Source organism: Sinocyclocheilus anshuiensis, unplaced genomic scaffold, assembly GCF_001515605.1.
Source record: "Sinocyclocheilus anshuiensis isolate Anshui unplaced genomic scaffold, SAMN03320099.WGS_v1.1 scaffold735, whole genome shotgun sequence".
NCBI classification, from domain to species: domain Eukaryota; kingdom Metazoa; phylum Chordata; class Actinopteri; order Cypriniformes; family Cyprinidae; genus Sinocyclocheilus; species Sinocyclocheilus anshuiensis.
In genome coordinates, this window is record NW_015548245.1 from 451,977 (window position 1) to 476,059 (window position 24,083).

The 24,083-nt window shown below is 37.8% G+C and overlaps 4 protein-coding genes across 14 annotated transcripts in view; 1 reads left to right on the plus strand and 3 right to left on the minus strand.

Annotated features, from left to right (window-relative positions):
• Positions 1–5,723, minus strand: part of LOC107655208 (protein unc-13 homolog A-like) — a 37,865-nt gene extending 32,142 nt beyond the window's left edge. For 4 of the 8 annotated variants that reach the window (XM_016442632.1, XM_016442630.1, XM_016442631.1 and 1 more), the window contains exon 1: positions 5,451–5,723. In XM_016442632.1, the coding sequence (XP_016298118.1) occupies positions 5,451–5,472 (22 nt within the window). In that variant the 5' untranslated portion in view covers positions 5,473–5,723. The remainder of the gene's footprint in view (positions 1–5,450) is intronic. The other 4 variants (XM_016442636.1, XM_016442635.1, XM_016442634.1 and 1 more) reach the window with 1 other exon arrangement.
• Positions 5,724–6,688: 965 nt separating this feature from the next.
• LOC107655186 (SWI/SNF-related matrix-associated actin-dependent regulator of chromatin subfamily E member 1-related-like) lies at positions 6,689–11,438 on the minus strand. Its single transcript, XM_016442607.1, has 9 exons — positions 11,343–11,438; positions 10,538–10,634; positions 10,143–10,357; positions 9,266–9,393; positions 9,040–9,095; positions 8,865–8,931; positions 8,563–8,778; positions 8,349–8,481; positions 6,689–7,385 (listed from the first exon to the last, which is right to left on the minus strand). Exons 2-9 carry the CDS (start codon positions 10,613–10,615, stop codon positions 7,373–7,375), a joined length of 906 nt encoding a protein of 301 aa, XP_016298093.1. The 5' UTR covers positions 10,616–10,634; positions 11,343–11,438; the 3' UTR covers positions 6,689–7,372.
• Positions 11,439–12,726: 1,288 nt separating this feature from the next.
• LOC107655211 (BTB/POZ domain-containing protein 2-like) lies at positions 12,727–19,346 on the plus strand. Of its 3 annotated transcripts, none has more exons than XM_016442642.1 (9): positions 12,727–13,555; positions 13,753–13,872; positions 14,734–14,890; positions 15,121–15,226; positions 15,315–15,512; positions 17,075–17,267; positions 17,346–17,433; positions 17,703–17,849; positions 18,344–19,346. In XM_016442642.1, the coding sequence occupies exons 1-9, from the start codon at positions 12,954–12,956 to the stop codon at positions 18,503–18,505; spliced, it is 1,773 nt and encodes a 590-aa protein (XP_016298128.1). In that variant the 5' UTR covers positions 12,727–12,953; the 3' UTR covers positions 18,506–19,346. The 3 variants fall into 3 exon arrangements, with proteins under 3 accessions (XP_016298128.1, XP_016298130.1, XP_016298129.1); XM_016442643.1 differs by having other exon boundaries at positions 12,729–13,465; XM_016442644.1 differs by lacking the exon at positions 13,753–13,872 and having other exon boundaries at positions 12,727–13,465.
• Positions 19,347–20,048: 702 nt separating this feature from the next.
• Positions 20,049–22,969, minus strand: LOC107655212 (elongation factor 2-like). Of its 2 annotated transcripts, XR_001630405.1 has the most exons (7): positions 22,855–22,967; positions 21,930–22,154; positions 21,641–21,813; positions 21,190–21,359; positions 20,909–21,042; positions 20,691–20,796; positions 20,049–20,502 (listed from the first exon to the last, which is right to left on the minus strand). XR_001630405.1 is itself a non-coding variant. In XM_016442646.1 (3 exons), the coding sequence occupies exons 1-3, from the start codon at positions 22,855–22,857 to the stop codon at positions 21,793–21,795; spliced, it is 234 nt and encodes a 77-aa protein (XP_016298132.1). In that variant the 5' UTR covers positions 22,858–22,969; the 3' UTR covers positions 21,618–21,792. The 2 variants fall into 2 exon arrangements, 1 of the variants encoding a protein (XP_016298132.1); XM_016442646.1 differs by lacking the exons at positions 20,049–20,502; positions 20,691–20,796; positions 20,909–21,042; positions 21,190–21,359 and having other exon boundaries at positions 21,618–21,813; positions 21,930–22,139; positions 22,855–22,969.
• Between the last annotated feature and the right edge of the window lie 1,114 nt (positions 22,970–24,083).

Genomic DNA, 24,083 nt, shown 5'->3' on the forward strand with positions numbered 1-24,083 from the left:
CTGAACAAGCAAAAATAAATAAATAAATAAAATAAAATACCATGGTGCTACTACGGTTTTGGACACTGTCCCATGTTACTGCAAAATTATTATTTTTTTTGTAGTAAATAAATAAATATGATAATAATTCATTACCACAGTATAAGGTGAATGGAAGTTTACCTGATATCAAAATATCCTGTAAACACCATCTGATTCTATCACTGTACCATGGTAGCACCACAGTACCTTTTTAAAGGTGTTATTAAAGAGAAATACTTTATAAAAACCTTTAAAACCATTATGTCAAGCAACAAAAGAAACATAGAGCTTGGCAACAGTACAAACTCTCCAGGAAACAAGTTTCTCTGTGCAGATTATGAACAATTTGAGTGGTTATGAAACTGCAGAGAGATCTAGAGAGGCAGTCACTGTCAGTTATGCATAGGGGAAATCTGAAAAAAAAAAAAAAAAAAGTCTCCAACTGAGCTCCTTTTAAATCCGAGTGACGTCAACGGCCCCATTCATAATTCATATTCCCATATTCAGTGCGGGTAGAAGCATCCTTGAGTTAAGGGGACCTTAAAATAATTCTGAGCCTTCCACTCTAATCCTTCGCAGTCAGCGTTCCTCTTTAAATTCAGTGCAGAATTTCTCACTTCCTCTAAAACACTTACTGGTTGACACTTTTAACACCTGAGAGTAGCTCTAAGTTATACCAAATGCAAAGTATATGAGTCAGAGGTATTTAAAAAAACTGATAATATCTAAAAAAAAAAACTAATTGAAACCATCATATTGCATTTGCCTGTTTACCAACACACTGCAAATCTTCACTTGAATGCTTGGGGAAAATTGAACATCAGTTCCATGCTGAGAAGAGGGAAGGTTAATTTGGTGCTAGTCTACCTGGCAGATCAGCTTGGTCAAATTGGATTGAAGTTAGTCAACCAGCATTATCTGGTAAAATAGACATGATTCTGGTAAACCGGATTGGCCAAGGAAGTCTCGCTGTTTAAGCTACAGTAATTAAGAAGCCTAACGAGGACACTAGCATCCAAAACACTGAAATTTGTGGTGTTTCAAGAGTGCTAGTAGCTCCAGACGAGAGTTTGTGTGCGGTATGGTATGGAGTGGAGTTTGCCAACAGTAGTGGGTGTTTTCTTTCGCTCCAGGGTGACTCCGAGTGGGGTTTCGTGGGTTTGAATAAATTACAGCCTTGCTGATATTAAGTACAATAAATGAAAAACTAGTTCATCTGCAACTAGTCTCAGCCTCACACATTACATCCACAGAACACTGGATGAACGTCTGATGCAAAAGGTGCACAAAATGGGAAAATACTTCGGGAGTTCCAAAGTTGTCATTTCTACAGGACTTCCAGGTCTTTAATGGTTCTTTAATTCTTCAATGTCCTTTAATGGTCATTATGTTTACAACTTTGACAATAAGCGCTTATTAGGATCAACTAAATGCTGAATTTTCAAAAGTATGTGAAGTTCACGGCGTAGACTCTTGACGACTAAGGATGACATTCTTGAATAAATAATTCATTAGATGCATGCTGTTATTTGTAGGGACATCGACTTTACATTATCATGTCCCTAAACATAACGTTGAACAAAATGAACTGTGATTGGTTGTCAGTCAGATGGCCTGTTTTGGGCGATCTTTGGCAAATGAAAGCTGCTATGGAGTCCAGACCTATAGGCTCTAGCTTAAATAAGTACAAAGACATTTTTATCGGTCATAACTAGAGAGAAATAGAGCCGAAACTGATAAAACTTTCTAGAGCGCATGTGTTGACAGCCTGTGTTCACATCAAAACTAAAGTATACTTTGGGCTCAACGGTGTGTTACCACTGGATAGAACGTAGCAGAGCGGTAATTTTTGATGAATTCCTATGGAATTCACGCTCGCGCAATGCATTGTGGGATTGGCAGAAAATTGGAGAAAGCTTTTAGATTGGCTGTAAGCGTTCAAATACTCAACTCTATGCAAATGCTACAAAGAAAATGTTGAATGGCAGTCAATTACCATGAGATGTAGGTATTGACGTCTGTCATGAATGTTTAAACATCTGATTGTGTTCCGAGTTTCTGCTGGATTTAGTGAGTAAATCATATTATTTACATATTACATTTCACTCTGATTTCTAAATAAGTTTGGATGCTTGAGAAACTGGCTGGATTAATGAAAGTGTATTAAACCGATAGCGTATCTTTACTGTGGGCATTCAGAGACAAAGTTTGCGTCTTTCCAACTGTGATGGCTTGTATGTATGATGATTAAATAAGGCTATTCATCATAATCGTCATTCGCTACAGACACACTAGCGTTTTGAGCACTGTTCTGGTGCTGTAGTGGACAAGCACAGTAAGGCCGATACGAAAAAGTTCGATCATTATGACAGTCTCAAAATGATCAACGCTGCACCTCCACTCTAAGGTCCCGCTCACGAGACGCCGTTGTCTCCACCCGCCTCTGCCAGGGTATCCTCTCGTGCTCCCACGCACCGTTTCCTGTCATGTGGCTGGCATGCACGTGTGCTGCCTCTTTATCTCTTCCCCTCTTCCTCTCGCGCTCAATTAATCTCTCTGTGTAGCCAAGCGCGGGCAGAGCGCGCTATATCCTGACACTAAAAATAACCACTTCAGGGTGAATGTTGAGGTAAGGGCTTACTTATTTGAGGTGTTTCATCTTATTTTTATCAAAGCTTTGACAAAAGATTTTTTTTTTTTAACAGTTTCAGTTAACAATACTGCTTTAAACCGACAAAATTTCATGTTTTGATGAATAATATCAAATAAATACAACTCCACAGAACGTCCTTGAGGAACTAAAGTTTCTTGCCTATTTAGACCACTAGATTCAATGTTATTTATTTTATGAATGTACTTATCAAAGAAATATTGTATCTGCAGCTGCCTATAATTATTTAGTTTTTATACCTCGGTGTAAATCTACAACATCTGCAATAGGCTATCAGAGCTATATTATACATGGTAACTGCTGTTAGTGTTAACTACAATTCAGTCATATATCTGGGAGGGTAAACAGGCAGTTCTAATCAATTATTAACATGAAAATGAGTTGAGGCCCAGGTTCCTTAAAGGCAGAGTTCATCCAGAAATTAAAACACATAATTCGAAAAAGAGTTGAACAAAAAAAAGATGTTTAGTAGAATGTCCAGGCTGCTCTTTACCATAAAATGAAAGTGAATGGTTTCATTGTATGGAAAAGTCAATTAAGTAAATATTTTTTGCCAAATTATTCCTTTAATCTATTCATGGCGTACTAGGTTTTAACTAATAGCTTAGAATGCTTTCCTTTTACACAAACCAGACATTTTAAACAGAGCTTAGAAAAGATGCATTAAAATTCACAGAAAAGTGGTGAAAAGATGGTTATGTAACAGGAATCCAAGACTTTCGACATCATCAAAACACATCCAGCAGGAATTAGGCAAGCCATACTGTACATCTGCTCAGGTTTCTGAGGCAGGTGCCAAGAACGATGCCAGTCTATGTGACACACACCCACACACCCACTGTCACTTTCGGACGCTGGTTGTGAATCCGCTGCCTGTTTAATTACAGAGTGGTGGCAGACGTGCCATGGATCAGAATGTCTGTGTGGGATGTGTTCAAAGAAACATGGCTTACAGTATCGTTTAGAATTCTGAGGCTCCTACAACAGATCTTCTGCAACAGACCAATCTGATTTGCATGGCATCTTGCGTTAAATGGCAATCAAGAAACTGAGCAAGGCAAGCGGACACGGGTAAGCGGTCCATTGCAAACTGCAGACCAAAAAGGCTAACAGTAAGTGCATATGAAAGACATTCAGCCAAAGATTTGCACCATGTATTTCCAGGGAGCCACTATTCATACTCTCAGTCCCTGATATAAAAAAATCTAAAATCTAGGTTGCATTATGCTAACGCAATAGTTAACATGAACTAACAATAAAGTATAACTTTACAGCATTTATTGCATTTATTATCTTGGTTAATGTTAATTTCTACATATCCACATGAAATATGAATGAAAATGAAACATAACATACATTACAAACATTAAAATAATTGCAGCCAAAGCTAAAATTAATAAATTAAGGTGTAATTGTGCTTCATTTTAAACACTAAAATACTGCAATTGTTACTTTAGACATAAAAATAACTGCAAAAAAAGAAGAAATAAACAAATAATTGTGCTACTTTTGACATTTAAATAATTGCAAAAAAAAATAAAAATGAAATGAAGTTTCAGCTAAATGTCTCGTGCCTCATTTTATCAAAATATCACAAATTTGTGTTACATTTTTAACATTAAATAAATGCAACCACAGGTAGTTAAGAAATGAACATTCAGCTGAATGTCAGTGTTGCTTATTTTTAATATTAAAAATTTGTGTAAATTTAATGCAACCTAAGCTTAAGATAAGAAACAAAAGTTTAGCTAAATGTCTCATTGTGTCTTAACTTTTAATATTAAAATTTAAAATTAAATTATGAATATAAATATTTAGAAATGAAAATTTATATAAATCTGTACATCAATAATGATTTTTAATGGCTTTGTTATGTAAGCATGTAATATGCGAAAATATCATTACAATATTTTAATATTAAAATGCATCGCTTAATTTCATACAGTATGTTACAGATATTCGTCTCTCTATCCACAAAAAGGTCCTTGCCTGAAAAATGCTGAAGACCCCTGATTTATACATCTATCCGTCTGTCAATTTAGACCACATGATGATTCAAAAAAAATATTTAATTTTATACAAAAATATATATTAGTTCATTCAATAAATGTGGATAGCCATTACGGCAAAGAAAATCACACCTGTAATTTAAGGCTTTGAACTTCATTTTACCACCATACAGTAAACAGTTAAAAATAGATATATCATACATCAAAGCAGATCCCATTTGAGCAGGGGAGCAAACTAAAGCTCCATTTGGAATATCAAGGGAACACACCCGATTTCCTGGCTGCATTTAAAACATGGGCGGATTCGCCACACTGATGCAAGTCATTTCTAGTGCATCTCTATGAACAAACTGCACATTTTATCAAATAACTAGACAAATAAAGCAATAAAAGAGTAAGTTATTAAGCTAAAATAATAATAAAAAATAGCCATTGCTCAGAGTGGACACTCCATCTACCTTACATTTCATTCTGTAACCTTACAGTTCAGCTTCATTTGCATGAATACAAACCAATAATATTAAACTCCACAGGGGACGAATATGTAACCGATTATTGATCAGATTGAAAAGCATGCAGGCGCTTGTAAACTGCATTTTAATTAAATGCGATATCAAGCGATTTGTTAAAATCGGTGTGACACAATTAACCCTTAATATGACTAAATATATACAATCCATGTATATTATACATAACCAACAGCTGGTTTAAGTAATGCATCCATGCATGAAATAACGTAGGCTACTTACCTCCAACACACAGCAGTGACATCTCTTTATTTATTATTATTCTCGTCCTTTTGCGTTATTTTAGATAATAAAACTGCTATTAAAACGAAGTATGGATTTTTTTACGTTGAGAAACCTCCCCTTCCCGTTATCAAACTCTACCCCAAAATATACAAAAATAACAGCAGCTGCTATTCCGAATCCTGCAGATAATTCAACAACCACCCTCTCGACGTGAACCGCTGTTAGTCGGGCTGTGTGTGATTTTTAGCGCGGTTTTTTCAGCCGCTCGTAACGCGACGCACAGCCATCTTGTTCAGCACCGCCGCCGCGCGGACAGCTACTACCGTGACGTCACGACCCAGGCAGAGCACGCGGACGCCTCTCCGCTCCACTCCTTTAACCCAGCGGAGGCTAACCAAAGTGTGTGGAGCAATTAAGAACTGTAAATTAATAATGCTCGGCAATTAAAAATATAGTTTTAATTGTAAATGAGTTTTTGGGGTCCGAAAGACTCCAATGCCTCTTTTTAATCCGTCGAAAAACCTACTTAAAGATATAGTTCACCCTAAAATAAAAATTCCAAAATTGTCATAAATTACTCACCGACATGTTGTTCTAAACTCGTATGACTTACTTTCTTCGGTGAAACAAAAACGAAGAGTGAACAACGGCCTCAGACTCCATTAACTTGTCAAAAAATATGCTGTGAAAGTGAATGGTGACTGAGGCTGTTTGTCCGCAACATTGTGTAACATCTCCTTTTATGCCAATTCCTAAATTTATGAGAATATTAAATAAAGGAATAACGCTACAGATAATTTTTTACTGCAATTGTCTTTCAAAAACTGTGGTTGCAATTATAAAATAATAGCCTACTTTTTATTGGATTTAAAGTATTAAGAGTTAAATCATTTTTAAAATGCATTGTATGACAGTTGTGACTTATTAATCATTTTATATGACTTACATTCGTTTTGGCTGCATTCAGTAAGAGAAGATGGATAAAGTCATATTCAATTCTCAGGTCTGGAGGAAAATTTTGTTAATTTGATATACAAAAAAAAAAGTAAAATGTGTAAGATGTATTTTTCTTTTTTGTTTGATTAAGGGAACACTTCCTTTTTTTCCATAAGAGTACAGGACTATTCTTTATGTTGTGGCCAATGTCACCCTCTACTGGACAAACATACAACTCAAAGCTAAATAATGTAATGGAATAATAAAAAAATAAAAAAAAAGTACAAATTATTGCCAGACTTTATCTTTTTTCACCACAAGTTTTTTTTTCATATTAAAATAATTGATACAATCCAAAAAAAAAAAAATAATCCATTCAAGTACATCACTAAAGCAGTGTAAACTTGACACCTGAAATATTTTAATGCTAGAATTCGCCACCCTTTGCAATGCCAACTGACTTATGGTTCGTTCAAAATGGATCAACAACAAAAAAAAAACATTATTTAGGAATATTAATTCAGAAAACATAATGATGAGGAATGTTACTCAGTGTTTAGAGTAAAATTCATAAAATTCATGGAGCAATTCTCAAGAGGTTCTTGCAATCCACAGCACTGTGCAGCAAGGGTTCAGGTCACCCAATGTAAAACGCTGCACTTTACATTTCATTTCAACTTAATAAAGACAATATTACCTTGTAAAAAACATAGCATGATTTTAAACCATGCTTTCCGTGATTCTAAATGGACTTAGTCTTTCAATGAACTGCTGTAATTGTCAAAACAGCAATATGATGCATTAGATTACATGTAAATGATTTTATAATCCGCCACCAACAGTGTTACAAATTAGCTTATTGGTGAGTAAAAATATCCAATTAAACCATATGGCCCGTTACACCTTGTGAGGCAGAGCATGGGGGTCCCGGGCCTTCCAAATGCTTGGGACGTTTAGATCCCACCACAGCTATAGACATGTTTTCAAAGCTTCTCACTGGAGGAAAATAAAGAAGAAGAAAAAGATGTCTATCAGATAACAAGCTTACAAGGTCATAAATGAATCTCCAGCAGCATATGCATGATCTTATGCAGTTATGGACAGAAACAAAGTATTTTTACATTCGTACTGTACTTAAGTACTTGAGTATTTTTATTTTGGGAAACTTACACATTTAATTCAAAATTTTGTCATTTACACTTATCACTTATCACACTTATTCACCCTTGAATTATCAGTAATTTTTTTAATTTATATTTTTGTATAGGCCTATTTTTGTTGACATATTAGAGTCAAAAGATTTTAAATAAAAGATTTTGATTATCTCTTTTTATTACTCCAAAAAATCTGAAAATACTGGTGACAGCCAGGAAATGTTTTTTTTTTTTTAGAATTAAAATGTTAAATTAGGCAAATACCATATGAACAAAACCCTTTATAAAAACCTAATTTCAATATTTATTTAAAGACATGTAACCTACAGATCCAAACAGATAAAGTGTAATAAAACAAATATTTTTGCAAAAAGTTTCCTTTCCACTAGTATGAAATAACATGTTATGAAAAGCCAAATAATAATAATAAAAAATAAATAATGGAGAAAAAAAAAAAAGATTTGCCTGTTTTTACTTTTGATACTTCGTACAATAGTAATTAAGGGGACTGTTCACCCAAAAATGAAAAATCTGTCATCAAGTCATGCTCAAGTTGTTCCAACACAACAGAAGATATTTTGAAGAATGTTGGTAACCAAACAGTTGATGGTAGCCATTAACTTATGGAAGTCAATGACTACCATCAACTGTTTGGTAGTTTCAAAATGTCTTCAGTATTTTCATTTTTGGGAGTGAGTCTGTTATTACGAAATCTGTATTTTCCCTCAAGTACTTGATTTTTGTACTTCCTCCAGCACTTGTCTTATGGTGCATACTATTGCAAACCAGAGGCAGAAATAGTTACCTGTCTAGGTGAGCCAAGAGCTCTTGTAGCTTGAGGACTAAGGCGCGATGCTCATGAGGCCTGCTCTCTAAAGCACTACTCAAGCGACTCAGGTACGAGTCCAGCGTTCCAATCGATGGTGTCTCGCCCGTGCCTGAGAAAAAAAACAAAGCTGTTTCTCACTGCAAAATAATCTATCATGGTACTGGTATTATGGGCACTGTACAGTACTGACCTGGCAAAGGCACAGTGGCCAGGCTGTTGAGCAGTGTCTGTTTGATCGCCTGAAGGTGGCGCTGTAGAGCTTGCGTGCGCAGCTCATCCTGGCCCAGCTCAGCCTCCAGCCGCTCTTTAGCGCTGAACATGTCGGCAATGTGCTTCTGGAGAACCGCATTCTGCTCTTCGAACTCTACATTAGCCTTGCGCAGTCGCCGCAGCTCTGCTTCTCGTGCTGGGAAATGCGCAGTTTTAAGAATATAGCTTTCCATGTTTATGGTTTGTTCTAAGAAAGAAAAAAACTAAACAAAAAAAACGTACCTTTGTTTTGGTCCAAAAATTCTTCTGTGAAAATAGGGACGTCAAATCTGGTCGTTAAGTCTGAGTTCTGAAGGAAATAGTTTCATGAGGCAGATTGCAAGAACAATTTCCATGCTTACTACATCAGGAATGGGGCGAGAATGTTTGAGAATTCAGGCTTTGTTCGTATACTTACCTTAAAACCTGTAGATCCTGAACTGTTGGCATTGATAATGACAGAATTCAACTCCTCTGTAAAACAAACAAACAAATGATTCGCTCTAAAACTAACACTTGCACCATTTCTAACTTTGAATTGCACATTATAGCATACTCGTTAAAAAACAAACAACAATCACCAGAAAAGTGCATGCAAATAACACCCCCTATAAAAAAAAAAGAGAGAGAGAGAGCATTTTTACCTCTCTTAATTCTCTTGTCCTGAACTTTTGCACATGTGATCTGATAAGCTTCACTTTTCTGATACTCCCGGAGTTCTCGTGCATATTGCATTTTGTCCCTTTCGGCTTCATCTAGGTACCGCTGTTTAAAAAAAAAAAAAATTATTCAATTTCATCAGAAGGATGATAATCCAAGGAATAGTTCACCCAAAAGTGAAAGTTTGCTGACAATTAACTCACCCTCAGGCCATTCAAGATGTAGGTGAGTTTATTTCTTCATCAAAACCAGAATCCAAACAGCTGATAAAAACATCACAATAATCCACAAGACTCCAGTTCATCAATTAATATCTTGTGAATTGAAAAGCTGCATGTTTGTAAGAAACAAATCTATCATTAAGGCACTTTAATTTTAAACTGGCCAAAATACAAGCCCATAATTCATAATAACGTTTCCTCCTGTGAAAAGGTCCATCCCCTGTTGTCATCTCACATCAAAATCTACCAACATATTTCTTAAGGACTGTTTTTGCTTGTAAATGGTGCTTCATTTGTGTATATTTCCCTCCTGATTCAGATGAGACAACTCACTCTAGAAAGCAATATTATTGATAGAAGGTTCATATTTTAGTCAGAAGCCAGATGTTTGAAATTAAAAACATGTTGCTTTTCACTTCACAAGATATTAATTGATGGACTGGAGTTTTGTGGATTATTGTGATGTTTTTATCAGCTGTTTGGACTCTCATTCTGACAGCACCCATTCACTGCAGAGGATCCACTGGTGAACAAGTGATGTAATGCTAAATTACTCTAAATCTGTTCTGAAGAGGAAACAAACTATTCTACATCTTGGATGGCCTGAGGGTGAGTACATTTTCAGCTAATTTTCTGTTTATCATGAGGAGCCAAACGGCTCCATTCTGCTCCGAGTCTCTTGGTGATTTCTGGGAAGGGAAGATCTGGGTGAAGTGCTCGAATGTGTTCCCGTCTCTCATTCAAGAAACGCACGTAACCAGTAACTGGAGCCTTGGGGCCGTTTGGTAACACCTTCTTTCTCTTCTTCCCTTTTGGCCAGCCTCGCTTCTTTACTGGCTGTGAAGTCGATTGGTTCTGTAACAAATCAATTCAAATGGATATGAATCAAATATGGGAAGAGCATATGAGGAAAATATGAGTGTGCTTGACTATGCTGACCACAAAACCTTTTACAATGACGCAATTACACAGCTGAAGTACTCTGTGATATAACAGACAAGATTATTGAAGAAGTCTAAGGAATCCTCATCTTACCTCCTCTTGTGCATTATCTGTGTGTTGAGAGTCTTTAGATGCAGGAGCATCAGTTTGCTCTTGCTTTACACCACCCATTACACGAATTCAGAAAATTCTGGGACACACACACACAAACATAAAGGGTAGAAAAATTATTTTTGTTACTTGAAATATAATAAACGTTAACTGAAATAAACTTAAATAAAAAAATAAATTAAATAAACTTATTTTATTTCAGCTATTTGCCAAGACAACATTTCTCATTTTCATTTAGTTTAACTTGATGTACTAAAATAACTAAAACCGAAATAAAAATAAACAAACTATATAGATATATTTTTTATAAAAACTAATAAACAAAATTACTTAAAAAGTTACTAAAATTAAGAAAGAAAATATAATCATACGTAAAAAAATAAAAATATGAATTAAAAACTATCATAATATCTTAATAATACTAAAATAATGCTGTCTAGATAGACATCGTGTTTGGAAACACTGCCATTATTAAATAAAGATTGTTGGCTTATTTATTACGTGTTTTGTTTGCATAAAACATGTAGTAGGATGTATGTGCAAACACACATGCATGTGAGTTAGAACTTGAGGTGCATTAATGTTTAAAAATGACTTTTCTCTGCATCACCGGTTATTATTATTATTAGCTAAAGTAGCATAGTATGCTAACTAGCCTCTGTTGAAGCTCAGATTAAATAAATTAATGGCGTCCTTATTACGAGAGATTATTTTATTTATATTTATACATATCTATTTGTATTTATCAAAATCTCCCGTGCATTTAATACACAATATTTCCACTTACCTAAATTAATGCCTGTTTTCTTAACTCAAACGCTAGCACAGCGACAAACGTTGGTTTGATCGACAGTTCCTTCGTGGTTTTGATTGGTTTGCGGGTTTGGGTAGGCGGGGCGAATGGCAACGCGCTTCATTTGCATTGCGCATGACTGAAAATAAAGTTATTTTATGTAAGCGTTTTGTCCATTTTCTGCTATGACTAACTTACTCAATTATATTCAACAGTTGGGCCACTAATTATGGAGTGAATATATAATAATATTGATATATGAATATATTAATATTGATATATTAAGTCATATTTTCGTACATGTACCCTTTTATTTTCTTCCATCAAAGTTATTATTTAATCCAAACAAAATTCTCTTTAAAACGTAGATGTATCACATAAATGAATATCCAATGATTCCCCTGGACTTTTCCAGCATCTTTCCAGTATTTCATGATAAGGCAGTAGCCTATTAAATCATTTTATAGGCTAGAGATCGTTGGGAATTTACACTTGTATGTCAGATACAAATTCTTGGAATTTAAATAAATACTTATTAGTGTCTTCCAAGTGCCCAATAAGACCCTCACGAAAATTAACCATGGTTTTACCATGGTTTAACTATTTTTTATTTTTTTTTGCCATAAACCAACTACAAAATTAATCATGGCTTTATTACAGTTGCAGTAAATTACAACAGCACTTATAGCCTAATTATGGCTCTGTAGTAAAATCATATTACTGTAGATTAGTAAATACAAAATGTATACTGTGGGATAAATAATTAAATATGATTTTAGAAAGAAAATTTCCAAAATTAAATAATTTTATTGTCACTGTACTGAAGTCAAGGCAAACTATTATTAAGATCAGCAATATATTGTTTACACTACTCCATGATGTTAATTCATCATATATTTCTAATAATTATTTGTATCTAAACTTGTATTATTATTATTATTATTTCATTATCAATATTATTGTAATAGGCATTACAAAAGTGCTTGTGTCAATTGCTGTTAATGATATTATTTCACTGGTTTGCAGTAAGATTTTACACTAAACAGATATCTAGCCAACTGGGGAAGGAAGGAAGGAATGAACGAATAAATAAATTAATAAATTGAGTGATTTAAGATTTTACATAATTCACAATTTATAATTCACATAAATTTCTATTACATCAAATTATAGGTCTTCTCATAATAGACTAATAATGAAAAAAAAAACTATTTATTGGAAATTATTTACTTAAAAAAAAAACCAAACAAACCAAGAATCTGAAAAATTGCACTCGTTGATTGATCCTACAGTTACATTTAACGTAACTGTTAACATTTACATTTCTCATATGGTTTAGATAATTTCAAACACTTAATTTTTGCCATGTGGGAAAAGAAACTCTTAGTTTCATGCCACTTTCCACAATCACGCTTCCTAAAATGAAAAATTTCCACGAACACCTGCCTCCTCTACAATAAAGCATTGGCTAGAGAATAAAACTGTCACATCCTAAAAATTAAAACTAAAATTAATTGTAGGCAGGAAGGCCAAGTTAATTAAAAGGGGCTCGATGATGTTCGAGTGTCTCGCGGGAAGGCAGTCATTTGGCCAGTATTTCTGGTTATGCGCTGTTGTGTATGTTTATTCCAGCAAAGCCTGCAGTGTTCACCATCCAAGATGGCTGCGGGTGAAAGCAATAGCCGATCCTCATGTCTAAACTTGTCTACTTCGGGGCCACTTGGCAATGCACCGCCGAGCAACAGCGCCTATTCCTCACCCGCAAGCAACGGGGGAGCCGTGGGTGTAGCCGTTGGGACGAACCGGAGCGCGGGGAACTCGAACCCCCGGTTGGGCCCGGAGAACGGCGGAGGCGCCGAGTCTGCGGTGAGAAGCACGCCGAGCGCGCAGAACCCTCCCCGGCAGTCGGTCGGTCCGAGCGGAGCGACTTCAGGCGCTGCGTCAAACATGACGGCGACACCATCATCCTCCTCCTCATCCTCATCCGCGTCTACCGCATCCTCCTCCGCCGACGCGTCCGCCCCCGTCTCCTCGCTTCCCAGCAGCCCGGCTTCAGTTTTGGTTTATCGAGAGCCGGTCTACAACTGGCAAGCGACAAAAAGTACAGTGAAAGAAAGGTTTGCATTTTTGTTTAACAACGAAGTGCTAAGTGACGTCCATTTTTTGGTTGGGAAGGGAATGGGAGTGCAGCGCATTCCAGCGCACAGGTAGGGATGAATAGCGGTCTGTTTGTATGTTTTACCGGAGTCTTTTTAATCATTCTGTATATTGCAATAAACTTAAAGCTTATGGCAAACTCTCACGCTCGATGAATGTAAACTAAAGCATTTGTTTCGGCGAGGATAAATCCATATTTAATCCTCAAATGGCCGTATTTACAGTCCGGTCCCGTTGCTCTTCGCAGATTTGCTCTCGCTGTGGGAAGTGCCGTGTTTGATGCCATGTTCAACGGTGGCATGGCAACAACGTCCACCGAAATTGAACTGCCAGATGTGGAACCGGCTGCATTTCTAGCCCTTCTCAAGTAAGAATGGGCCGCGGAATGCTGCGCTGCACGCTTAATGCTCTGTCCTGCTGTTCTGTGTGTTGACCCCTGTTGTCATAACGTCCTTCAGATGCCCTCTGCCATGTAACTGCGGTCAGCAGACCCTTGCAAACATTTACCATGGCATATACACGTGATTTCCGCCGATATAGCATACAGTTTCTGTTCCTACAACAGTGTAAGTAAGCTTTTGGTTTCTTTGTTAGTTTTAAATGATTGTGCTGGCTAGAGCTATGATATTTGGCGGAAATAAACAGTTACTGTGGTAAATGTTTGTTATAAATCAGAACTTTAAAATATACTAGCCATTGTGGACAGACGTAATAACTAGTCTCAAACCAACAATTAAACAGGGATCAATAATGTATGTATTTTTGTGTCTGTGCCTATCTATCTATCTATCTGTCTATTTGTTGTTTTGTCTATCTATATATCTATCTATTTGTTGTTTTGTCTATATCTGTCTGTCTGTCTATCTGTTGTTTTGTCTATCTATCTGTCTGTCTATTTGTTGTTTTGTCTATATATATATCTATCTATTTGTTGTTTTGTCTATATCTATCTGTCTGTCTGTCTATCTGTTGTTTTGTCTATCTATCTATCTATCTGTCTATTTGTTGTTTTGTCTATCTATATATCTATCTATTTGTTGTTTTGTCTATATCTATCTGTCTGTCTGTATTTGTTGTTTTGTCTGTCTGTCTATTTGTTGTTTTGTCTGTCTGTCTATCTATCTGTCAATCTATCTATCTAAGGCCTGTCTGTCTCTTTAACAGCTTATTTATGTCTTTCTGTGAATCAGCAAGTCTATAATATTTTTTTTTCCTCTTACAATTGCAGATTTTTATACTCTGATGAAGTGCAAATTGGACCAGAGACCGTTATGACCACACTATATACAGCCAAAAAGTATGCAGTACCTGCTCTCGAAGCCCACTGCGTCGAATTCTTAAAGAAAAACCTACGTGCTGACAATGCGTTTATGTTGCTTACCCAGGTAATCACAGGGCTTTGAGTCCGAGTTGATATTGGCACTAGGAACTGACATATTGGACGGCACCTTTGTTTCAAGTTTGTTCCCCAGCCATTTTGAGTCCCCATGTTTGACAGCTCCCTTTCAAATCCTAGCAAACAGCGCCTCAGTCTTATTGAGTGTGTTAGTTGTCTGCTTTTTTTGCGCGCAGTCTATTATAGATTATATGAAAACATGGTTCCTTTTGCTTTCAGGCACGGCTTTTTGATGAGCCCCAGCTGGCTAGTCTCTGCTTAGAAAATATCGACAAGAACACTGCTGATGCGCTAGCCGCTGAGGGCTTCACGGATGTCGACCTCGGTATTGCTCTTAAGTATCAAATATCACAACAAAATACAGTCAGAAGAGCGAGTCAGAAATAGAGTGTTTTATGTTCCCTCCGGTGCAGACACCCTCATGGCAGTCCTGGAGAGAGATACGCTGGGGGTGCGGGAAGTGCGCCTCTTCGTGGCTGCGGTTCGTTGGGCAGAAGCTGAGGCCCAAAGGCAACAGTTACAGCCCACGCCGGAGAACAAGCGTAGAGTGTTGGGAAAAGCTCTTTCCCTTATTCGCTTCCCGCTCATGACTATTGAAGAGTTCGCAGCAGGTAATTTTCATCAGATCCTTGATTATGAAATGAAATTAATTTCCCGAATGCTTTCCTGAAAAGTAGATCTGCAGTTTTTCACTTGACCGGCTAAGCTAAAAGGCTACCCTGCAAACAAGCCTGCAGTGGCCCTTTACGGGCCCACTTAGGGCAAGCCTAAGGGCCCCCAGCGGGCTGCCAGCGCAGGGCCCCTGAGAATTTGCTCATTGGCAAAACGTTGGCCCCTTAGCGCTGGCCCTGCACGGGCAGCCCTCACTTAGCCCCCAGGAAGCCCTCACTATGCCCACACAGGGCCCGCACTATTAATCTACAACAATACATCTGTTTCACTTTAAATAATTTCCAGTTACTATAACTTAAGTCTTTGGGAAAAAACAGTTATTATAGATCTGAAATTGATGCAGTCACCACATAACTAATGTCTGTATTGTCAAAAATGTACAGTTGTCAAAGGGATTTCAAATCAATGGATTTATTAAATACAAAATAGAAAACATTCAATTCAGGTTAATACAGCTACATATAGCCAAAAATGTAAATACACAAAAGTACAAACAAAAAAAAGAAAGCAAACAAAGCAATGTAAGATTGTAGAATTTCGTCATGTGAAAGTTGATGTGTGCTTATTTGTAGTACATCAATGTCCAAATACTGTCCATAGCTGAAGTTGGCTGATAGCAAATGAATAATCCAAACTCTTGTAATGAAAACACGCCACACCTCTTAAACACCAGATTCTTCCTAACCAGGAACAATCACAAATAGTCCAGACTATGGTCTCACGTCGAAAAGAACTTTAAATCCATATTCAAACTGGACCATGACGTGGTGAATGACCAATGTAACATCTCTGCAAAAAAAAATCTACTTGAAATGACACATTTTCCAACCAGGACACAGCACAATGTGTTCAGCAGGTGAGCCATGCTGGCTACTGCTGCTTGTCGTGAGACCCACTTTCCTGCAGAGTTTAGCTCCAACTTTGATCAAACTCACCCACCTGTGATTTTCTAATGATCCTGAAGACATGCTCCGGTGTGTTTGATTGAGGTTAGAACTAAACTCTGCAGGACAGTGGATCTCGTGAGCCAGATTTGAGGATCCCTGGCCTATATGAAACAACAGGTTCTGAAAAGGTCTCTTTTGGTTTGAGCCATTCCAGTTCAATTGAGTGGCTAAAGAATGGCCAGTCAATGTTGTTTGTATTTTCCTAGTTGCATTACAGAGCTGCCTACACAAAACCTGCATGGGCCCAAAGGATACAAAAGTTGCTTTGGGCCCGAATGGGCTGGCCCACACAGGGCCATCATGGGATTAATGTGGGCAGGCCCATAGTGTGGCCTGCTCACAGAGAGCCCGCGGTGAGCCCAAAGCTGTGGGCCTCGCCTGGGCAAGCCCGCACTGGGCCTGTTTAGGTTTGGTGTGGGCTGGCCCTAGCCCACTGTGCCCGCAAAAAGCCAGCATGGGCCCCACAGGAGCATGTTTGCAGTGTAGTGATAGCTGCTCTTAACTTCCTGAGTGGCACTAGCCATAGCGCTAAACCTTGTGTATGTTTGTGATAGGTCCGGCTCAGTCTGGTATACTTACAGACCGAGAGGTGGTCAGTCTGTTCCTGCATTTTACCGTCAATCCGAAACCACACGTAGAGTTTATTGACCGGCCTCGCTGTTGCCTCCGGGGGAAAGAGTGCAGTATCACACGCTTCAGTCAAGTGGAGAGCCGCTGGGGCTACAGCGGAACCAGTGACCGCATCCGGTAAGCGGTTTTTTTTTTTTTTTTAAACCATTGATTGAGAAAGTGAATGAATAACATTTGCATTCAAATTCCTCACAGGTTTTCTGTGAACCGCAGAATATTTGTGGTGGGATTTGGGCTCTATGGGTCCATACATGGTCCAACTGACTATCAGGTCAACATCCAGGTGAGAACCAAGAAAAAAATTCTTATTTCAACCATGAACTGCCTGGAGAGTATGTTCACTGATGGTTGGTGCATGTCTGACAGATGGTCTTCCTGTCTAAGTGGGCGATTCTTGGCCAGAATCAATTGCAATAAGGACCAAATTTTATGTAGCAAGTCAAAAATCTTGCGAGCAGTAATTTTTGTAGTTTTGCCCTTGAAGTTGATCTTGGAAGTGTGAAAATGTGGTAGTACATGAGTGGTAATGGTGCATGTTTTCCTTTAATCTAGATTATACATACAGACAGCAACACAGTTCTCGGTCAGAACGATACAGGCTTTAGCTGCGATGGAACGGCCAGTACCTTCCGAGTCATGTTCAAGGAGCCTGTGGAAATTCTTCCCAGTGTCAACTACATTGCCTGTGCCACCCTCAAGGTAAAACAGACTCAAAATTGGAGTATTAGCCCATTTATATGCTAAAATGGTATTATAAATACCACCTGCCACATATGAGCAATTGCAAGTACCAAATCATGGTTCCTTGCATCTTCACTTGCGCTAATACTAGCTAATACTTTAACTAAAGTCTACTGGCTATTAATTATCTTTGGCAATATACAGGAATTTTAATGGAATCCATGGGATCTGGAATTTTGTGAGAGAAAAAGATTTTCCCATGCACATTTCGCATCATGTTCAAGTTGGTCAAGCGAATTCATTGCATTGACCAACAGAAAGCTGTTTGGTTTTAAAAGTGACTTCTGTGTGAGCTGTGCTTCAAACATCACAATGGACTCTATCTATCTATCTATCTATTCCCTTGAAATCCTTCTGTTATCAAAGAATAATCATTTAATACAATATATCTGTATCATTTAATACAATATTTCATGAATTATAAATTAACCTTTGATGGGATGCTTTTGTAGGGGCCAGACTCTCATTATGGGACCAAGGGGATGCGTAAAGTCACCCACGAAGCCCCCGCTACTGGTACCAAGACCTGCTTTACATTCTGCTATGCTGCAGGAAATAACAATGGCACTTCTGTAGAGGATGGACAAATCCCAGAGGTCATCTTCTACACATAATGACCAAGCAGAATCTCATGATTAAGGACTCTTGCATTGCGTTTTGTGGCCAATTCACCTGTCTCTGTGTAGACCGGCGACCAAATACTGATCTCTCATTTCTAAAGGCTTTTGTTTTTAAGATTTGAAGCATGAGAATTCAGTCCTTTTAAAGTGTACTTAGGGTACCGATTCTGATTCTACCCAAGTAACACCACAAAGTACCACCTTGATGTTATGAGCAGCCAATGTCATTGCTAATTAATGAACAAACAGGTGAACTTCGTCATTGCAGTGATCTACCACAAGTACAGTTCAACTCTAGAGGGTAACTCTCTTCCGTTTGTACATTTATTTGAATGTTGATAAGTGGTGTTTCTTTTGGTCCCACCTTTGCCCCTTGATTGCTCCTTCAAATCGCACTGATGCACTTCAGCCCCAGGCGCAACAGCAATTTGGGGAAAGTACACTACATCTCGATTACGACGTCAATTCATTGTAAAATGGACTGTTATGTACCCGTTTTGAGTGGCCTGCACCCCTTGCTAGAGGTGAAACTCCATTTCTTTGATGGCAGTGTGAACAGTAGATGTTTATAAGGTGTTGTTTTACCATAGTTGCCCTTCTTGTTAATAGCTATAAACTACAAGCACTTGCATTCACTATGCCATTGTATAAAAGCTCTAAAGTATTGACTGCAGTGGACACATTTCTGTTAGATTCTGAATATTCTTTCCTTGAGATGTTGATATAAAACGAACAGGAAACAGCTTCATGAATGTATCAATGCTTACCTTGTAAGCGCTATAAAGATAATGTCCTTGTCTTGTTTCTGTATGTTTAATTAAAGTCTGCACCCCTAGTTTGGGTCACAATGGATCAATCTATGCAGCATGCACAATAGTGAATACTAAGATTTTGATTTTTTTTTGAGTGGCATTTGCTTATGCAAAACTTGTTACAATGATTTTTTTTTGACTTGTTGGTTACTGAGCAAAGTCGTGAGGCTGACTTCCAAGTCTAGGGTTTCTTCTGAGAAGGCTATAAATCTTTTTTTGCCCACCAAGTCAGATTGCTTTGAAACTAGCACTCTCAGTCACCTATTATTGTTCCAAACACAAATGTGTGACAAGTAAAGTACTCAAGTTTAATATACTTTGATGTATTTTAAACATATTAATAACAGTGATTGCCTTAGCAGGTAGCGCTGATTGGAGTTGACAAGCAATCAATCAACTTCAACTAATGGACCTTAGTCAGAATAGCTGACATATTTAACATGGCACAAATGAAAACAAAACCAGGGATAGAACTACAATACATTCAAGTTAACCAGCCTATTGAAGAGACCTTACATTAATCCCTCATTTCCATTCAAATTATTTTTGTCCAGCCTAAAATCCTGAAATGAAGTCTGTATTACTTTGAAATAGAAACCAAAGACTTATAATAACCTTGAAAGTATGCATGTACATACATACATACATACCTGCCTACCTTCTCATAACAGCATATCCAAACCTAACCACTAAAAAAAAAAAAAAAGGCAGAGACATTGCATTGCTAATTAATTTATATTTCAGGCTTACAAAACATGAGTTTTCCAGAAACATTTATTTTTACTTTGAGGTAGATTGCTAATATCTTTTAATGATATTACAGCAAGCACATAATACCCATGTGTATTAGTATACAGGCTATGAACATAGTACATAAATTGTGCAATTCATTACATTTGACTCTGTTTTAGCACAAAACAATTTCAAATTCCACTAGGAACTGAGAAAAGCCACCATTTGCCTGTTGGTTCATATACAGATGCCTGCATAAGGCAGACAATAAGGCATTTTAAAACGATGGTCACATCTTGACTTTTCCGTTTGAATTCATGCAAACAATCTCCATAGTGTTCTTGTCTTGCCTTCCTCCTCCTTGTCCTGAGGATCTAATTTGATGTCCAGCTTTTAAATCAGCTTAGCAGCAGTTTCCTCCTCGAATTTTGTGATGGCATCAAATATCTACACAGTGGAAAAAGTTACAGCTTCATAAAATATCCATATGTAAAAGGCAAATAATCCAAAGTAGTTCACAACAGCCATATCAGACTGAAATTTTTCATCAAGACAATCAGGTCAAAGTGAAGAATTTTTAAATCATTAATGGCTTGGATGGAACAATGTTATCACTCAAAGTGCAGATTACTCACTTTGAAGATAGGGTCCAGGATCAGATGGGCAAAAGTCCTGGGAAACTTTTTGCCATCTGATGTAGTGGCAGACTTGCTAAACGTCCCAGAGTAGGAGTCAAAGTACCTGCAAGAAATGGTCACTTTACATAAAGAAATATTACATTTTATTCAGTTGTGTTGTTCTGTTTGGTTTTCCTACATCACCTGTCTCCCCAAAGCTTCTTCATGTCACCCACCTTCTTGCACCACTCAGCTGGTCCCAGCTGGGCTTCACCCTTGGCAGCAAACTTCATGATATACATCTCAGCAAACTGCTTCAAAGTGAAAGCAGTCCAGATCCAAAGCCAACAGTACCAACGACTGGATCAATCTAAGAGCGGGATGTTAAAAAGTACACTTAGCTTACTTTAAAAATATTTTTGGACAATCAATCTAATATTCCACCCCCGAGATAGTGTAGAAGGATACGTTCTTTGAAAAATTGAAAAGTCCCATAAGCGAGCCATGAGGAACTCACCACAATGTTGCCCTGCCCATAGGTCCATTCTCATCCTCACCATAGGTGGAGATGATCATGTTGACGTTCTCGACAACGCGCTGGAAGGTTTGGTACAGCTCTTCAGGGCCCAGCTGCAGCTCTAGCAATGCACGGTCCATCTTGTTCATCATCAATACTGGCTTTATCCTCTGATATTAAAAATAAAGGTTCTTTATTGGAATCTAGGGTTCCATGAAGAACCTTTAACATTCATGGAATCTTTCCACTGCACAGAAATTAATTATAAGCATAAAAGGTTCTTTTTAAAAATGTTCTAAGAGCTGTTCACTGAAAGGTTCTTTAGGGAACCCAAAACGGTTCTTCTATGATATCAAAATGATATGCAAAAACACCCACTTTTAAACGAGTACTATCTACTACGACCAAAACACCACCATTTTAACATCACAATGACAATTGATGCGCTTACCAGACATACAATCCATGACCACCAATGCTCCATCTGTGACACGAAGCGCAGCCATAACCTCTGAAAAGAAGTCATCATGCTCAGGGGAGTTGGGTTGATGAAGCCTGAGCCATCTTTGCACTGCTTAATGAAGGCCAAATCATTATCAGAGCTCATAGAAGATGGAGATGGCACTATGGAGGGAAACGGTGAATTCAAAGGGTTAATGCACACCTAATTCTCAATGTTTGTACATCAGCTTTTACAGATTTAGGTGTTGCGATGTAGAATGGAAATGTGTAACACTCACGTGGATGGTGATGCAACGCTCCTGCTCGTCCTTCTTCGTATCTGTGAAACGGGTTTCTCCGGCACAGGCTGAGGGGATGATACCAGCTTTTGACACCAGACAGTCTGTCAAAGTGGACTTGCCGTGATTGACGTGCGCAATCACAGACATGTTACGGATATTGGACTTCTTGTCCATGACGGCATGGATCTGATCTACTGTGAAGTTCACCTAGCCAGGTAAAAACTGAGGAAATTCTAAATAATGAATATTTCTGGTTTTAATAAAGAATATAGTTTACCTAAATGTGCACTAAGTCCCAAAAGTACCAATGGTTTTGGACTATATAATGACTACTAAAAATTGGCCTAGATGCATGAAGGTATAAAGGAGCAAAGCTATGTTTATGTTTTGTTCCTTTAAATGTAATGTGAACACACAATTCTAACAATTTTCTGAGCAGTGGCTGTTGTTTTAGTAAAAAGCATATTGTGCTTTTTATTTCGATGACAATGAACAGTAATAGCTCATGTGGTCATGTGATCTCAAAATGGCAGCACCCATGAGGAGCATGTAAAATTAAATTCTAGACGATTAATATATCTTGGGTAATCATCTTACGTTAGTATACATTTAAATATATCTTTAATAAGTCTAATTAACTTGTGCAAAACTTTATTTGCAAAAAAACAACAACTGCAAACTAACAAGTTATTAAAAATGATCAATTCATCAACATTTCTTTTCTACAGTAAATGTACATAATATAAACTTCTAGACTAGGTAGGATTTAATTCACATGCTAGTCAGTGTTTCACAAGAGGCTCGTACAGCATACTCACTATTAAATCAAATTCAACCACTCCAAGCATTTAAATCGTGACAAAATGTCAGACTTCAGAAGATTATTAACGCATAAAGTAAATACCATCATATATCGACTTACCATTTTGCCCGATGTTTTTGGATTCGTTTAATGGTGTAACGTTAGTACAGTCAGGCGGGGAAGAGACTGATGACTTCAACTCTCATGAACATATATCAAGCGCGCGCCGTACGTATTGTACGTGATGACGTCGGGCCACGGCTCACATTTAAAGGTGTAGCATCACTGCTTATCACTCGCTGAAGGTTAGCAACGCTGATTAAATATAATTTAATTACAGTAAATTATAGTCACATGAAATGGTACAAAATGAAAGAAATTGATAATTGAAACATTTTAAACCGTTTCCAGAATAAAATAGCATTCGTCCAGCAGGTGGCGCCTCATCACAACATTTTGTTATAATGTCTCCAAATTCTTGCAAACTCTGATTTACAGTCATGGCCAAAAGTTTTGGCAGTGACAAAAAAATGTTTTTTCAAAGTTTGCTGCGTCAGTATTTGTAGATTATTTTTCCACGTGTTTCTATGGTATACTGGAAAACAATGATAAGCATATCATAAGTTTTAAAGGCTTTTATTGGCAAAAAAATATAATGAGTCAATATTTAGTGTTGACCCTTGTTCTTCATAACCTCTGCAATTCGCTCTGGCATGCTGGATATTAGCTTCTGGGCCAAATCCTGACTGATGGCAATCCATTCTTGCCTTATTAGTTCTCGGAGTTAATCACAATTTGTGTGCTTCTGCTTGTCCACTAGCCTTTTGAGGACTGACCACAGGTTCTCTGTGGGATTGAAATCCAGGGAGTTGCCTGGCCACGGATCCAAAATTTCAATGTAATGATCTTCGAGCCACTTCTTTATCACTCCTGCTTTGTGACATGGCGCTCCATCATGTTGGAAAATGCATGGATCATCATCAAATTGCTCATGGATCGTTGGAAGAAGTCACTCTTCCAGGACATTTTGATACCATTCTTTATTCATGGCAGTGTTTTTGGGCAGAATTATGAGAGAGCCCACTCCCTTGGTTGAAAAGCAACCCCACACATGGATGGTCACATGGAGGTCTTCTAGGGGAAGTCGTGGCCTAATGGTTAGAGAGTCGGACTTGTAACCCAAAGGTTGCGGGTTCGAGTCTCGTAACGGCAGGGATTGTAGGTGGGGGGAGTGAATGTACAGCGCTCCCTCCCACCTTCAATACCACGACTGAGGTGCCCTTGAGCTCCCCGGGCGCCGCAGCATAAATGGCTGCCCACTGCTCCGGGTGTGTGTTCATGGTGTGTGT